Genomic DNA, 16,761 nt, shown 5'->3' with positions numbered 1-16,761 from the left:
AACACCTATAAAAAATAATGAAAAACAAAGAAGTTTTGTAATTGGATTAGTAGTGGTTCAAATCGATATACCCGAGCCGAGATCAGATTACGCGGCATTTAAGGTGGGATCTCCTCTGCGCGTCTGGACGCACCGTTTTGTTATCCGAGCGCCTTTTATAGCTCATCAAAGCTGCGCCTAGACGCGTGCGTCTACGCCAAGAAGCAATAACAGCATTATCTCTCTCTCACACATTTCGAGGAATATTCTAGAATATTCCACAGTACTGTTTTGTCAATCGTGGCTTCCCAAATGTTGCAATTTACCGACACATGTGTAGCCGCGTTCAAGCAACCGTGTACCGGATGACGCAAATCCCTTAGAATAGGGTCATTCCACGCGAAAACGCACACTTTTTGGAGGAAAATCTCAAATTTTGTTCAAAATATGTTGTAGTTTTCAGTGACCTATGGAAGTATCTCAAAGGATTTTTCGATATCGTAAAGATTGTTGATTTTGCGGAGGTGTAGAAAAACGTGTCAACGTTTCTCCATTCAATTGTAAGACTAGAACTGACATACCGATAGAAATGAGTTTTTAGGAGCTTACAGTGAAAACATAAGAGTATCCACTCAAAATGTTATCTGAAAAAAATGTTTTTTCCACCATTTATTTTGCAATTGTTTTAACCAAATGTTGTGTTTTCATAGCTGGCCACTTTTTAAAAAATTGAAAAAATGGGAAAATAGCCCCATTTTTTTAAAAAGATGGACATTTGAAAATTGACGAAATTAAAATTATTTAAAGGGAACGCTGCACCGCGATATACAGTCTCGAACGACCTAACAACGTACAGGGTGTTTCGTCTAAAACCTAAATATCTTCTCTATCTCTGAAAATACGAAAAATATTTCTAACGTAATCTAAATGGTTTCGAAAGACGAATCAGATGGAAAAATCGTTTTTTATAAATTGTAATTTTTTAATCGTTTTTTCAAGGTCACTCGTGTGTTTTTTACATATATACACACATTTTTTGTTGTTGCATGTTATAGCAAACATTATTGTGCATTCATCCAGGTTTAATACCACTACCTTGAAATGACCGTGAACTCTAAAATTTGCTAATTAATGCAGAACTTACTTTCAGCGACATTTCAGATTTCAACGGTAACAGAAATTCGACCACGAACTTGAACTTGTAAATAAACACATTGTATCATTCCTCTGTGTGTACATAGAGAGTGAGAGAGATATGTATTTAAGAGTTTGCTCACTGCTAGATTTCTCAGTGTATCGACAAGCGATCCATAATGCGTTATTCAGAACAGGAGAAAATTCAAATGGTTTTAATTTACGGTGAAGTTCGAGAGTGTCTAAGAGAAGCAATACGAATTTACAAAAACAGATTTCCAGAACGTTCTTGTCCATCACGTTCTGCATGCTCAAGTATTGTTAAAACATTTTGTGAGACTGGTAGTGTCAACAGAAACATTCGTGTGAGACGTAAGACTGTTACTCATGAAGCAAATGTGAACAATATCTTCGCTAAAGTTAATCAAAACTCGCATGTTGGTATAAGGCAACTTGGATGTAAAACGGGTATTAGTGTGACAAGCATATACCGGGTTCTTCATTCACAAAAATTTCATTCTTTCCATTTATCTCTTCACCAAGAGCTCATGGAAGAGACTTTGAAAACCGCGTACACTTTTCTCAATGGGGTATACGGAAATATGAAAGTGATGAAATGTTTTTCCAAACAGTATTGTTTACGGATGAAGCATCCTTTACAAATCATGGTCAGGTGAACCTCGAGAACATGCATTATTGGTCGGTTGAAAATCCACGATGGTTTAGACAACTCGATAAGCAGAGACCATGGACAATAAATGTCTGGTGTAGTATTCTAAATAATAGGATAATTGGGCCGTATTTTTCACTTTTTTTCTTTTTTTTTCGCCCGGGTTGATTATCCTTTCGTCGTTACAGTGCAAATCAATTGTGCGAGCATCGAGTACGACTGCAGATTATAGGAGTGTGTGTGGACGGTTGTAGATGAAACTGTCGCTATTACTATACGTTGTACTATTAACTATAATCAGCTTCGATCCACTTGAAAGGATTCGTTAAATTTGTTTTCGCAGCCGACACGAATCATAAGCGGCGCAGATACCTACTAACAGGATCGTGCTCGTTCGAACGTTAAGCGGCTCGTCGTAATTTTCTTAAACACGATCAGCACGATGATCTCCGTCCACGCGTGATGCCATTCGACTCTTGTAGTCCAATTAGCCGAGCGATCGTGACGGCTAAAGTCGTTGCGAGCAACAAACAGCTCGGAGAATCGTCCGTAAATTCTTTTTGCAATATTTTTCTAACTCCTACAATTTCTCAAGTATTCTATGAAAATTGTTGTCAACCCCCAGCTTTTGTGGTTATAGTAGTAAAAAGATACTTGCATAATAATCTTGCGACGACTATCTCCTACCGAAGTGTATAAAAATGGCTGACAGTTGTCAACGGAACGTTCTCGCGGAAGGGATGACAGTCATCGATATTGGACGAGTAGTGCTCCTGAATGACTCACGTCAGTGCTAAGACCGTGTCCCTAGCAGATGCTAAGCCTTGCTACAGGCCTCGGAGACATGTCTCCACTGTAACACGCACTGTCAAGTGGCTCCGCTGGCCTTTACAGTTGTGTATAGGGATTAATAGATGACACTAATCCAAACGGAAGGTTAATTACTCATCGACTAACATCCATTGAATATACATATGTATTTGCTAAATTTAGACTCCGAGGTACCAAGGTCGTGGCAATTAAACCGATCACGGTTCCTTCGAAACAACCTTCATAACTTCACTGCTGTGAAATACAATCTCATAACAGTTTCCAAAATAAAATGTTGCTACAATGAATTTGCAAAATGAACTTGCTAATGTCACACTTAGATTGCTAATATCACAATTAGATTGTCACACTGTAAGAAGTTCAACCATATTACTTGGAATAATATAAATTAAATATGATTATCGATCGCGTAATTTTGGTAATCAAAGTGTGATGATATCGGCGCACAGGTTCGATCAATGATGAAACACAGCAATTTTGCAAATTAATTAGACACTCGACGTGTCGATCCTAATGTGGATCTTTTTCAAGACTAAAGGTTTGCGTCAGAAAAATAATGTGAATATAATATATGTAAAAATAAAAACACTATGGAGATACCCAATAAACCACTTTTACATACCTGCTATAACAGAGAAATTACATTTAAAAATTATTATAAGTGAACTGTTTCCATGCCGTTAGACACTGAACTGAAACCACGTTTCAAGGTTACAAAGCTCTTAAACAGAACATACATAAGAAAGACGTATTCAAAATTGGCCTTTTTTTAAACAGAACATACATACGAAAGACGTATTCAAAATTGGCCTGGGATTGACCTGGGATTGACTTGCAATACTGTTTGCAATAAATTCTGTGAATAATGTCTTTAATAATAATTTTAAACCAATATGGTTGGAGTTAGTATTCTGATTAAGTATGCACAGAGATATTCCTCAGTTAATTAAAAATTGAATAAACAAACTGTTGCAACCATCCGATGCTTTGATCTCGTTAAATTTTCTCCGGGTTGTAATTTAGCAATGGACTTAATAATGCCACTTAAATATCATGAAATGCAAAGTGAAGCAGACATATTAAATAAGATACATATTTTTATTTTAACCGTACGGAGTCTTGTTCGAACGAAAGAAGCTCTTACACGATTTCGATCTCACAAAATGGCCAATGGGGATTGGTGAACATGCAAGTTAATTAAAAAGCTCCCAGGTAGCATTAAATTAAATCGAACGACTCCTGGGGCGGGGTGGAGTGAAAAATAGGAGGTTTGGAAGGTGGAAGGTATTCGCACGTCGTTAGCAGCCCGAGATCGACGGGTTCGCAAAATAGACCGGAAAATGGTCGCTGTTACGTAACGCAAGGTTGTTCGAGGCAATCGTGCGAAGTGGAACGTGGCAATGGGCGCGCGCTGGGAGGCTTTGAATGACCCTTGCTCATAATTATTTCGTAGTTTCAGCTTTAGCCAGATCTTTAAGTGCACGCTTAAATGGAACGACGATGCATCCGGCGGTCTTGCGCGTTCTCTCTATCTCTTTCTCTCTCTCTCTCTCTCTCTCTCTCTCTCTCTCTCTTACTGTGCTTGCGAAACTTGCCTGTTGTACGCTCGAAAGACAAGGACACTGATCCTTGGCGCTTACTTGCTCGTCCACGGTGGTCCCGAATCAGGATTTGGCTGTTCAGAACAAATACGATAAGCCTCTCAAATATGCTTGAGGTCGGATGAATCTTCGTAACTGATCAAAAAATATCAAACCGGTGGACCACTGTGGGATCGAAGACACTTTGCTTTCGCAGGCTTAAAAATGCAACTTAGCGAATAATAGTACTTCAATAATCGTGGACGTCGACCGATTGTTCGAGACCCGATAAAATGTTCTTCTATCAACCTCTTCTGGAGGTTGTCTGTCCAAATCTGTAAAACTTCGTCGTTGAAATATACAAAATTCGCGAGTATTATAGGATAATGACAACACTTATACAGGATGATCTTCTCGGGAATCATGTTTATTAAAGCAGTCAGCTTCCGTGCAGCTTTCATCTTGCTTCGATCGATCTCCAAAGAGCCTGGACCCGTCTAAAAATCTGCAGTCCGGCAACAAGCACCGAGAATAACGCGTTAGCGCCGTTGCGAGGACATAAAAATACATACCGTTTTTATAACAATAGTTCGCCCCTCTAACGCGGGAGGCAAGTAGGTGATTCGACCTATTCCGAGCCGGGCTATAAATAATCTCGCGTAAAAATACATACAATCCTCGGGATTGTTGTTTGCGATCGCTCGAACAAAATCAATGTCCACGACTCTGGTCCGGAACGAACATTTACCTGTTCGTCCACTAAATTAAACAATACTGTGCATATAATATCGAAGTGAAACTTCTATGACAATTTCTCACCTGTTAGTCCAGTCAACGAAAAGTTATAGAGGGAAATGGAAGGAATACAATTTTTAACTTTGGGTCTTTGTTTGGACTAGTGAGGAGGTAAACATACTAAAAGTCTCCACTCCTAGAAGGTGAGCGGGGTGCAGGGGGCACGTAGATGGTCCCCTTTTTCGGTTTTCCGCTTATATCTCGGGAACTATGCGTCCTAGCGATAAGACCATTCTATACAAAATTAAAGCTGACAAAATGTGCCATAAGATTGATTCCATTCAATTTTTCGCTACCTCGCATAGTTTCCGAGATATCCGCGCTCAAAGTTCATTAATTGTGCTGAAACTAGTCAAGTAAGGCAAAAAACATGAGGCAAAAATTTCTTTTTCACAATTAGTCAACTTTGAGCGCGAATATCTTGGAAACTATACGTCCTAGCGATAAGACCATTCCATACAAAATTAAAGCTGACAAAATGTGCCGCAAGATAGATTGGATTCAGTTTTTCGCTATCTCGCATAGTTACCGAGATATCCGCGCTCAAAGTTCACTAATTGTGCTGAAGAGTTAGCTAGTCAAATAATACAAAAATTTCTTTTTCACAATTAGTGAACTTTGAGCTCGGATATCTCGGAAACTATGCGAGATAGCGAAAAACTGAATGGAATCAATCTTATAGCACATTTGTCAGCTTTAATTTGGTATGGAATGGTATTATCGCTAGGACACATAGTTTCCGAGATATAAGCGGAGAACCGAAAAAGGTGACTTCTACGTAACCCCCTGTAGCCCGCTCACCTGCCATCACCTTTTAGTATGTTTATCTCCTAACTACTAGTCCCAACAAAGTCCCAAAGTTAAAAATTGTGTTCCTTCCATTTCCCTCTACGCCCCCCTTATGAGCATTCATTGACTGGACTATGTCTGTTTCTCGCTCGCTCGGCTAAACTCGACTCCCCGAGGTTATCAGACTAGCGTTTCACCTCGGAGCGTGGCGGATCAGACTTATTCGCTGTCCAAAAATTGTATACGCGGTGAGCCTAAAGAAGTTTTCATTTCAAAAATCAAATAAACCAAGGATACTCTTTCGGGGGTATTGCGCGTATACAGACTGAAACATGTGATGATTGAACTAACGCAATTCTAAAGAATAACAAGATTCGAATCCTCCTGATTCCTCTTGCGCGTATCCAACCCGAACAGCTCAGTTTCGGTTCCGGACCGCAGCGCGACTAGGGTAGAGCCGATCGAGGGACGTAGTCTGGTTAGAATGAAGGAAAAGCGTTTATCGGTTCACGATAGGAGTCACCCAGGTCCCATTAACCTTCTGTTCTGCTACTGTTCAGGCAAAGTGGACGAGAAAGCGACGCAACTGCACGCGATAGCCTCGCTGAAGGTGTTGCTGGACGCGACAAGGCCGCACAACGGTGCAGCGACGTCGACGGGGGCACAGTACTCCGGTGCAGCATCGAAAGAGACCACGCTGCAGTTGCAGCAGGGCTCGCAGGGCACCACCACGACCACCACGACGACGACAACCACCGCCGGCACTACCGCCGGCATCCAGGAACTTCCCAACGGCGGTATAGCCGCCGGCCTCGACGCCGGCCTCGAATCGGTAATTGTCGGATTCGACGAATGCCTCGGAACCCCCCGCGACCTCCGAAGGACCCATTCGATTATTGTGGTCGCATCACCAGCCCGTGGTTTCCGGTACCCCCCACCCCTCTCTGACGCGCCTTCAAATTCCGTGTTTCAAATGTTCGTTCGGTCAAACTGTGTTGGTGTCTGGTGTCTCAAGATCACCTGGTGGACGAAAGTTTGCTTTTTCACGGCCTGAGAGGGCGCTGGTTATGCCAAGGATGGCGTAGAGACTTCCGGGACGGCCATCTTGGTTAGTTCGAATAGTCTTCGAGTTCAGAAATCTAGCTCGATGTCCATTCTGCTTGTACAGATTGATAATTACACTACGGATCTATATGCATTTATGGCTTCTGAACATTTTCAAAAAATGTTAGATAAACAAAAATACTTTCCACGTGAAACGGAACACGTTTTAGTGCTCGTGGAAAATGTAAGGAAGCTCAAGTCAAGAATTAAAACAATAGGATGCTTTGATAACTACACTCCTCAAAAGAATTAACGGATCACTTCTGCGAACCCGAAAAATTGCTCCCACTTTACGTGATCGTAACTCCGTCAAGAATTTCTGTACCGATATCGTTAAACAATGGTTTGAAAGCCTGACGCCTCTAGTTTCGGATGCTCTGTTTCAAATTGTTCCTATGTTGGTTTTTTACAAAGTATAACGAGATGATGACAACATTGACGGTTGACAAAAATTTTGTGCAACTTTGGAACATCACACGGGGAGAAATACATTTTTTTGATAAATCGCGTTAATATCATTTGGAAGGGCTATCTTTCCTGTGTAAAATGTGTGGTTGTTGATTATTGTGCGATTTTTTTTATTCAAGTTATGCAACATGGAAGTAAATGTTGGCTTTTTAACTTTAACTGGCTCCAGAAAGCGAAAAAATTATCGTAGAATCTTGTGCAAAATAGCAATAGAAAGAGCGTTTCTTTCTCTTCAAGGAACTTCTTTTGTTTTTTCAATTTCATTAACATTTCGATGTACCAGGTGTTTCTGAAAATATGCTTAAAAAATGCACAATTTCCATTTTTCCTTTAACTCTCTGTATTTCGGCGAGAAATGATCGTAATACCATGATCCGAACGTCAGATTGAAGCAGAGATTCTGTCGATTCGATTGATTACCCCATGAACTCGCTGCGACATTTTTTACCTGTGGCAGCTGTGTTTGAAGTTAGTGCTTCGCAGAAATTAGCGCGCCACGTACAGCGGCTACCTGACAGGACTAAACTCGGTTCAAAATCAAAGAACTTTCGATAGAAATAAGGTAGAGCGATGAAATTTTTTTAAAAGTAAAGCCGAAACTTTGCATAATATTGGAAAAATAGGGAGATTATGGTACGAACGTTTTTTAACGTTGAGAAAAATCGTTAAACATGTAGAATTTCAAGAAAATGTGGTTTCTCCAGTACCACGCGCGGAAAAATTTTGGTTTAACATGCTATATATAATTTCCCGTAGATTTTTTTCACGCTGATTTCAAGGTTCGCAGAAGTGATCCCTTAATTCTTTTGAGGAGTGTAGAATTTCCAAAATTTCAAGTGAAAGTGAGAATTTATTTTCAATGTAGATGTTCGCTGAGAAAGTAGAGAATTGTTGGAACAAGAGTTCAAATAGTGGGATATTTCGATAGGTAGAATTTCCGAAAAACAAATTTGATCATCTTTAATAATAGATTGTGAACATCGATCCTACCGCCGCGTGTATATTTGCAGAACTAACTACGGGAAGCCACAATATGTAAAAATATTCTGCTTCGCTTCGAGGTTTAGCTAATGGCTGACCTTTTCTTCCGTCGAGTTCAAGCTCTGCAGTCAGCGTCGGTAGTCATTTCCGGTGGCCACGCGTGCCTGTGTCCGAGGGAGTTCATTGGTGCAACCGCAATTCGCTTTAAAGCAGCTCCGTTTGGTCGCGATAAGTGGAGCTCTCTCTCCCTTCTTGTTGTTAAATCTCTCAAGGCCTCTAATCAGCCGTCTCGAACAAAGCTGCCGCTGCTGCCACCTTGGGAGTTGGCGCCTTTCAGTTGCGAAAGATCAAGGAGCTGCAGGAAAGGATCGAGAACCGACTCGGATTTCAAGTTTTCTGGACTTCTGATAAACCGAAAATAAACCAATCAATACCGCAGACAGTTTCTTTAACAAAGTGAAACGTTCCAAAAGTGATGAGACGGGGGATTGGGACTTGCGAAGTTAGGTCGTTGCACTCTTACAGGTGATTCTTGGCAGATTATTTTAGAAAATACGGGGTATTGAATGTTCTAGTAGATTATTCAATTTTCTAGTGTACATGGTAAACAATTTTTAGTCGACGGTATTAACTCCTGGCAAAAGACGACGGAGAAAATATTAAACAAGATCGATGAGCAACTTCAAAGAAAAGAAGCTGCTTCTTCTCGATAACAATGCTATTTTTATAGTGTCCTGAATAGACATTAAGTGTTCATTACTAAATAAATATTCTTCATTCGTTCAGCCTTGAAATCAATGTTTATTTACGAGACGATGCAAAATCAATAGCTGTCCATAGAAACATGTTCATTTTTGGTTGTCTTCAAAATTACTCGATATTAATGGTTGAGCACCAGCCAAGTTCCTCGCACTACCTCCTTTTACACGAAACAACTTAGCCGTTTTTTAGAGGCTTATAACTCGGCACTGGAGGCAGATGGAGAGATGTAATTTCGTACACTTGTTAAATGCTATCTTGTCTCAATATTGACAAAACATTAATCTTCCAACATTAGTAGGTTCCGAGATATAGAACCTTAAAAATCGCTAAAGTCACTGACTGACTGACTGGCAGATCATCAAAACCTTTTTGGTACTTCCCATTGACCTACAAGCTTGAAATTTGGTACATAGGTCCACCATAACAAACACTCAAAGGAATAATTATCAAAGTTTGAAATTTTACACCTTAAAGGGGTTGTATTAAAAAAAACGTTACGAAATAGATTATGTATGAAGAAAATGAAATATGCCGCTTTTCCCATAAGGAACCGTGTAAATTCCGGAAAGAATCATCTGCTCTCTTCAAACGTCCGTACAGCGCCATTCAAGGTAGTGGCAAAAAGCTCAAACTGTTAGATTACGATAAGGCAAAAAATGACACTAAAATTATAACAAAAAAAATCTAGGTAAAGTTGGGTTCTAATTCGTCGGCAGAGTGTTAATCTTTCATACTTACTTGATAATTGATGAAATTTCAACAAAAATTGATGAAATCCCAAGAAAAACATCCTGTAAACAGGAGCCAAGTTCCTATGGCCGTAAAAAGTTGTGATATCAAACAAAATACGGCCAAGTTCGTTAGCTTAGAAATACCTCTTGCAATACTGAAAAAAGCGTTTGTAAAAATTAGTTTAAAAGAACGCTATTTAATTTTTAATGAATTACATGGAGGGCTAAATTATTCAAACTTGGCCACTACCTAACACCTTTTATGGCCATTAGTTCAAAAAGTAACGGCCAAGTTTAAATAATTTAGCATTCCATGTAATTCATTAAAAATTAAATAGCGTTCTTTTAAACGAATTTTTACAAACGCTTTTTTCAGTATTGCAAGAGGTATTTCTAAGCTAACGAACTTGGTCGTATTTTGTTTAATCTCACAACTTTTTACGGCCATAGGAACTTGGTTTCTGTTTACAGGTTGTTTTTGTTGGGACACAATTTTCGTGAAACGTTTTCTTTTCCGTCACCCACGAAGTCAATGTTCACTTGTGAAACGTGTTCATTTTTAGTAACACCTTTTAAAAATGGTTGAAAATGAATGGTTCGGAGTATGTGTTAGACAGGAATCGAAAGACAGCGATTTCTGAGGTCGCCGATCCCTTTCGACGGAACAAACATACACTTTCTTAGGACCCTCTCAAGTGGCCAGTGTAAGCGATACGCTTCGTAGTAGGTGAAAACCACCGAAATTGCTTTTCGCAGCTTTTAGGGGCGCGAGAAGCCGGTCTCTGCCACCCCAATCTCGATTCTGCTTCCTATCAGATTACCTGGCTGCCGAGGTGCTCTAGCCTAAGAGCTAGTGTCCGATAAATCCTGGTCTGTTGAGTCGAAGCTCTTCGAAGTGCCTGAGAAATGTTTCTGTTTATACATCTGTTTCTCGCGACAGTTTTCACAACAGAGGCTTTTTAGGCAACTTCGTTAATACAGAAGAGTGTTCTTCACTCTGCATTCAATTTGTACTTTGCTCAACAGCATCTGCACAGTTGTTTGACAATTGATTCAATCCGAGGTTTACAATTTCCTCAGGTTTTCTTCTCTGATAACTAGGCTGCGGATTTTACGCATTTATGACAAAAATGAGTCGACAGAATTACGGCGCGGTGAATGGCCGCGCTAGTGGTGAGCGCCACTGACGGCACCTCATGTCGGGCGAAGATATTTTGCATTCTGGTTCAAAAAAAACGTCGACCATGCAAACTTGAAAGGGTGGTTTCTCAAGATAAAAGTCTGCTCTATCGCGTGGTATAGTTCGATTTTCCGCTGGACCCTTATTTTTTGAGATAAATTGAAAAATATCCTCAAAAATTGGTACAAAAGTAGTATTTCTCCATTTTTAATGATTGTTTAAACATGTTTAAACATTCATAATGTATGAGTCTTGGATATCACTGTATTCGGGAAAGTCTACAGAATCTTTTGCTGTAAAGAACAATTCAATATCTTTTATAATAACATCACAGTATTTGTTTAAAGTTGAAGAATATGTCTTATTTTTCAAAATCAACTTTCTCAAAAACTGTACGTCTAGCAGAAAAAGTAAGGACAGATTCGGAATCAGCGCGAAAAACTCTATAAGAATCGTATAGAGAAAATCGAAAAGTTTTTTTGGCTGGTAGACAGTGTTATTCTCTGTTATTTTCTGCTCTATTCTAATATTCGTTCGCCACGTGTTTCGGTGAAACTCTCCCAACCACGTGTTTCTGTTAACCTCTTCTAAACACGCGTTGCGTCTAATTTTCACACCCGGTAATTTTCTTCATTACAGACCGTCCGTACAGAATGTCTTGCTACAATAAAAATGGACACGCTCCCACATCGACACCCATTTAACTTGCATTGTGTCATAAATACACATCGATTTCGAGATTGGACGAATATAGAACGTTTAATGAAAATTTAATAATTCCGAACCATTAATTTTGAGGCATTTTGAGGAGATTTCGCCAAAAATGAACACGCCGTCGTCGATAGCCATTGAACTTACACTGCTTCATAAATAAGCACATCGATTTCGAGAATGAACAAATAAAGAACGTTTAATAAAAAAGTGTATGATTTCGAGTTACTAACAAGGGATTTCCTTGAAGGGAAGGACCGCAAGTGTCCGACTTCGATTTTGATAATTTTTTGTGAGATGATGGTACATATATGGATCCCTAATTATGTATGCAAAATGTTAGGTGTAGTTACTCAATAGCTTCAAAGATATAAACAATTAAATTAAATGTGATTATCGATCGTAATTTTGGTAATCAAATTGTGATGATCTCGGCGCACAGGTTCGATCAATGATGAAACACAGCAATTTTGCAAATTAATTAGAAACTCTACGTTTCGATCCTGATGTAGATCTTTTTCAAGAGTGAACTTTTGCGTCTGAGAAGTATTGTGAATACAGTATATGTAATAGTAAAAAATACTACGAAGATATATACCAAGAAACCACTCTTTTACATACTTGCTATAACAGAGAAATTACATTTGAAAATTATTAAAGTACCGGCATGGAAACAGTTCACTTTCTCTGTACATCGTACTCAAAGCATTTCATTGTCACTACTTTTCAAGAGTTTCGGATAATCTGACGACAAAATGTTTCGATTAACAGTTGAACGGTACTTAAACATGTACAAAATTCTATATTTAAAATTTCGGAAAAAATTTTTTTTCTACAAAAAATAAAAAATGTTTTGATTTTTTAAATGTTAAAATACATTTTTTATTTCATAATGTAATAGCTAGCGTCAAGACGAATCCAACGACCTACTCTTTTATGACCCTGATCCCATAAATGAAGCTACGATAATTTATTCCCGTTTTTCACCCCACTGTGCTACATGTAAAATAAGATTCCGTTAAAAAAAATTCAAATTCAAGGTCGAGGTCAATTTTACGGCACCTTCTTTAGCCGCGACATATAAATTAAGAAGGGTCCGTGGGAAAGTGGAGGCGGATCGTTTGTCATTGGTTGACCTTTCGGGAAATAAGGAGTTCCTTGGCCCGTTTTTCCTATCGGTGCGGCACGTCCAAACGAATCATCAAATATCTATCTCTGTCCGCGGGCAGACGGACGGAATTTCAGATAGCACACGTTTCGCACGCCGGGGAAACGACGATATGGCTCGTTACATTTTCACGTTGAGCGACAACCAGTCGACCCCGACGAGTCTCGTCACGATTCCTCGGGGACTCGCAGCAAGAACCGTTTACAGACCGGCCTGGGCTCGGTGTTTTCGACATTTCCGCGGAAAAATTTGTCGATCCCCGCTTTTCCATGGCCCGTGGATAATAGTTGCACGCCCACCAAGCCTGGATTCCAATAGAATTTTCTTTGGCCCGTGACCGAACCATTCCACATCTTCCTGCAGGAAACACGCTGAAAATAGAAACAATGAGGCACGGTGAATCGAAGAATTTCGTGCCATTTAAACAATTTTCGTTAGTATATTGATCATTATAAATGAGTAGGCAGAGTATTTTATGCATTTATGACAAAAACGAGTGTACTTTAAGGATGTTCTGGAGGTATATAAAAACGCAACAAAATTCTTATAGCAACTTAAAGTTTGCACATTTTAACACGTCTTCTTATGGAGAATTCATAAAATTCCACTTCAGACCCTATTTAAACCTTGAAAAAACGCAACTAGAAACTCCAATTTTTTTATATGTAGTAAAAATTATGTAATTAATTATGTTCAAAATTTATTCGGATTCTCTAAACAGTTACAGAGCAAAAAATGATAAACTGTTACAAAACGTCAAAATCGTGTTGTCATCTCACTAGCATGGAATCGCGACAATTGTGTAGACCACTAAATATAGCTACAATCAGAGGGTACAACTATTCGCAAAAGTCTCTTACAATTTTTTATAATGTGAAAAATATATAATGTAAAATACATCATGTAAAAAATATAAAATATATAATATTATTTATAATGTGAAAAAATAAATATAACATGAAATTCACTAATTAAACGAAAGCTTTTTAAATTAATCTATTTTTCTAATGTAAAATATACTCATGAGTGGCTTTCATTACCAATATATTGATGGATTTCGAATTTCTTGTACTTTTGTCTCCCATTGTACCTCCAGCACAGTGGAAGAGTTAAAACAGTGGAAGAGTTTAAGTAGTCTATACAGGGTGTCCCAGCTAACTTGACCACCTTGAATATCTTTGTTGTTTTTAAAGATGCGACAAATGTTTGAAGGACAAAGTTGAATGGTAAAATGGGGCTCATAAGATACCAACAAAATTTTTCTTTTCATGTCATTTTTTTCAGAGATACGAAGGTCACCTTCATTTTTTTAAATAGAGTGAGGTATTTTTTAATACATCAATCGATGCAGCTGGACATTCGTTATAAAAAAGTACTAACCTATGTATGTCGAAAAGTTAGTAGTTCAGGAGATATTTCAATTTAAATAACTCTAAAATACCGTTACTGTCGTGTGTGTGTGCTAAGATGTTACACAAGTAAGTAAACACTAAGTGTGGATTTATAGTGGAGCTGCGAGCATCGATGATAGCGGCGCGGTGAAAACAAACCAACATTCGTGACAACATTTCGACACATACTAATGAAAAAGTACGTATGTATTTTCTTTGTTTTTCTTTTTTTTCACCGCACAGCTCACCTCGCTGCTCCACTATAAATCCACCCTAACGTCTTAGTACACACACGACAGTAATGGTATTTTAGAGTTATTTAAATTGAAATATCTCCTAAACTACTAACTTTTCGACATACGTAGGTTAGTACTTTTTTATAACGAATGTCCAGCTGCATCGATTGATGTATTAAAAAATACCTCATTCCATTAAAAAAAATGAAGGTGACCTTCATATCTCTAAAAAAAATTACATGAAAAAAAAATTTTGTTAGTATCTTATGAGCCCCATTTTACCATTCGACTTTGTCTTTCAGACATTTGACGTATCTTTAAAAACAACAAAGATATTCAAGGTGGTCAAGTTAGCTGGGACACCCTGTATACTATCTTCAGTTCAAACTATTCGAGAAAGCATGAAACTTGCCGCTTGCAATGAATACAAATATTTTGCACTAGCTTTCCCCCGCCACGCGTTGCTGTGGCTCAGTATTTTTTAAAAGCATGTTTTTACCTGTCGCAGATATGACATTTTAATCACGTGATTGCTGATCACGGAGTCGGTCGACGTTGCAATGAGCTACAAACGTTTAAAGATGGTAAAAATTGCAGATTTTGAAGATTTTCGGCAATAAATTGTGAATAAACTTTGTGGCTCATTGCAACGTCGACCGATTTTGACGAAATTTTCAGAATATGTTTAATTGACACACATCTACAAAACGTATTTTTTAAATTTTCAATATAGGCCCACATAAAAAAGTTAAAAATTCAACTTATAGTATTTTTTCAACAATTCCGATCAATTGCAGTTTTGAAAAAATTTCTTTTCACATCCTTTAGTAAACTAATTGCTCTAGGCTTCCCTAAAAGTTCAAATCGTATAGTACAATATTAAAAATGTTATCGTCTTCTTTAGAGCGGTTTCAAACTTTTGTCCGCTACTTTATATATTTATATTTCACGATATAATTAGAAGCAGGATACCACTGAGAAGATTCTCGTCGTGACGCATTGGTTATAACGCGAATCAACACGAAACCATATCGATTATTCTACATCAGTTTTCGCAAACGCGCCACATTCACATAACTTAAAGTAAGCAGTTAGCGTTGTAGCCGGTGGAAAAAGTCGTCAAAACTCTTGAACGAATGGACTTTTTCGAATGCGGATTGTCCTAAAACCTTCCCGAAGAAACGCTGCGTCTAATGGCTCAAACCCCAGCTTTCTACGTTCAGCCGTTACGGAGATGTTCGATTACAAACAAACGGACATTCACATTTTTATTTATATAGATAAACGTCTATCGATGAATGAGAAACGTAACTGTTGAGAACATTTTCGTAGAATTTCTGCACCGTTTGCCCTCATAAATCCGTAACATATTCACGTTCGAAACGAAGGGAAACGCCAATAGAGATTCCTGTACGAGAACTCTACGAATAAAACTCCGGGGCGTCCATCATCGAAACCCAATGATCATTAAGTTGGCCATTCTCTCGACAGTGGCCCATATCAGGCAGCTCGGTTATCTCGAGCAGAGTTTCATTATTTCAACGCGTCGCGATTCGCTCTCGAAATTACGCCGACGCGACGCGCCGCACAATACACTCGGCGCGAGCAGTGTCCATTCGCCATCGCATTAGGGAAGAAACAGGGGAAGCGCGATATAAGGTTGATTGGTTGCGATCGATGGACTATAATTGAGCCAGGGAGTACGGCGAACGCCGATGGTCGAGCTGCCGGTGGTTATTTTAGGAGGAAACGAAAGAGAAGGGGGCTGGCTTCGTGACAGGATGCGAATTCAAATTGCGATTCGTGAGATCGTGCTCGTAGGAGTTGCTCAGCGTTCTCCCGTCGCCGAAAATAGGATCAGAGAACGCTGGAATGCGGCTCGCTTTCCGTTCCTTCCCCATTGTCCTCGACGAAGATCCAGGCTTCTGTAATTAATACAACAACCTCAACAATAATGAGCAATGTGTCAAGAAAAGGGGGAACTCGAGTCGGAAAAATCGTGGCATAATTTATTTGAGTTTGGACTGTTTTCGTTGTTTATAACCAGAAATTACAGTTAAAAAATGGGAAAAAATTCTACAATGTGTGTTTCGACAGCTGCTATATTCTAGAATTTTTTCAAAATTTTTAGTACCATAATCAGTGGACAACTCGACAGCATGACTGAGTATGTTTGCTTGCTCGCACTCAGGATTCTCAACCAAAAAATTGGGAAAAATTCTGTAGTGTACAACTCAATGACAGCTTCGCG

At 39.0% G+C, this 16,761-nt stretch overlaps 1 protein-coding gene across 6 annotated transcripts in view; it reads left to right on the top strand.

Annotated features, from left to right (window-relative positions):
- Nckx30c (solute carrier family 24 member Nckx30C) overlaps positions 1-16,761 on the top strand; it is a 224,846-nt gene that overhangs the window by 160,681 nt on the left and 47,404 nt on the right. For all 6 annotated transcript variants that reach the window (XM_076423863.1, XM_076423862.1, XM_076423861.1 and 3 more), the window contains one exon: positions 6,339-6,610. In XM_076423863.1, the coding sequence (XP_076279978.1) occupies positions 6,339-6,610 (272 nt within the window). The remainder of the gene's footprint in view (positions 1-6,338; positions 6,611-16,761) is intronic.

The sequence above is a fragment of the Lasioglossum baleicum genome, chromosome 5 (genome assembly GCF_051020765.1).
Source record: "Lasioglossum baleicum chromosome 5, iyLasBale1, whole genome shotgun sequence".
In the NCBI taxonomy this organism is placed as follows: domain Eukaryota; kingdom Metazoa; phylum Arthropoda; class Insecta; order Hymenoptera; family Halictidae; genus Lasioglossum; species Lasioglossum baleicum.
Note: the sequence above shows the minus strand (reverse complement) of the source record. Positions and strands in the feature narration are given on the sequence as shown.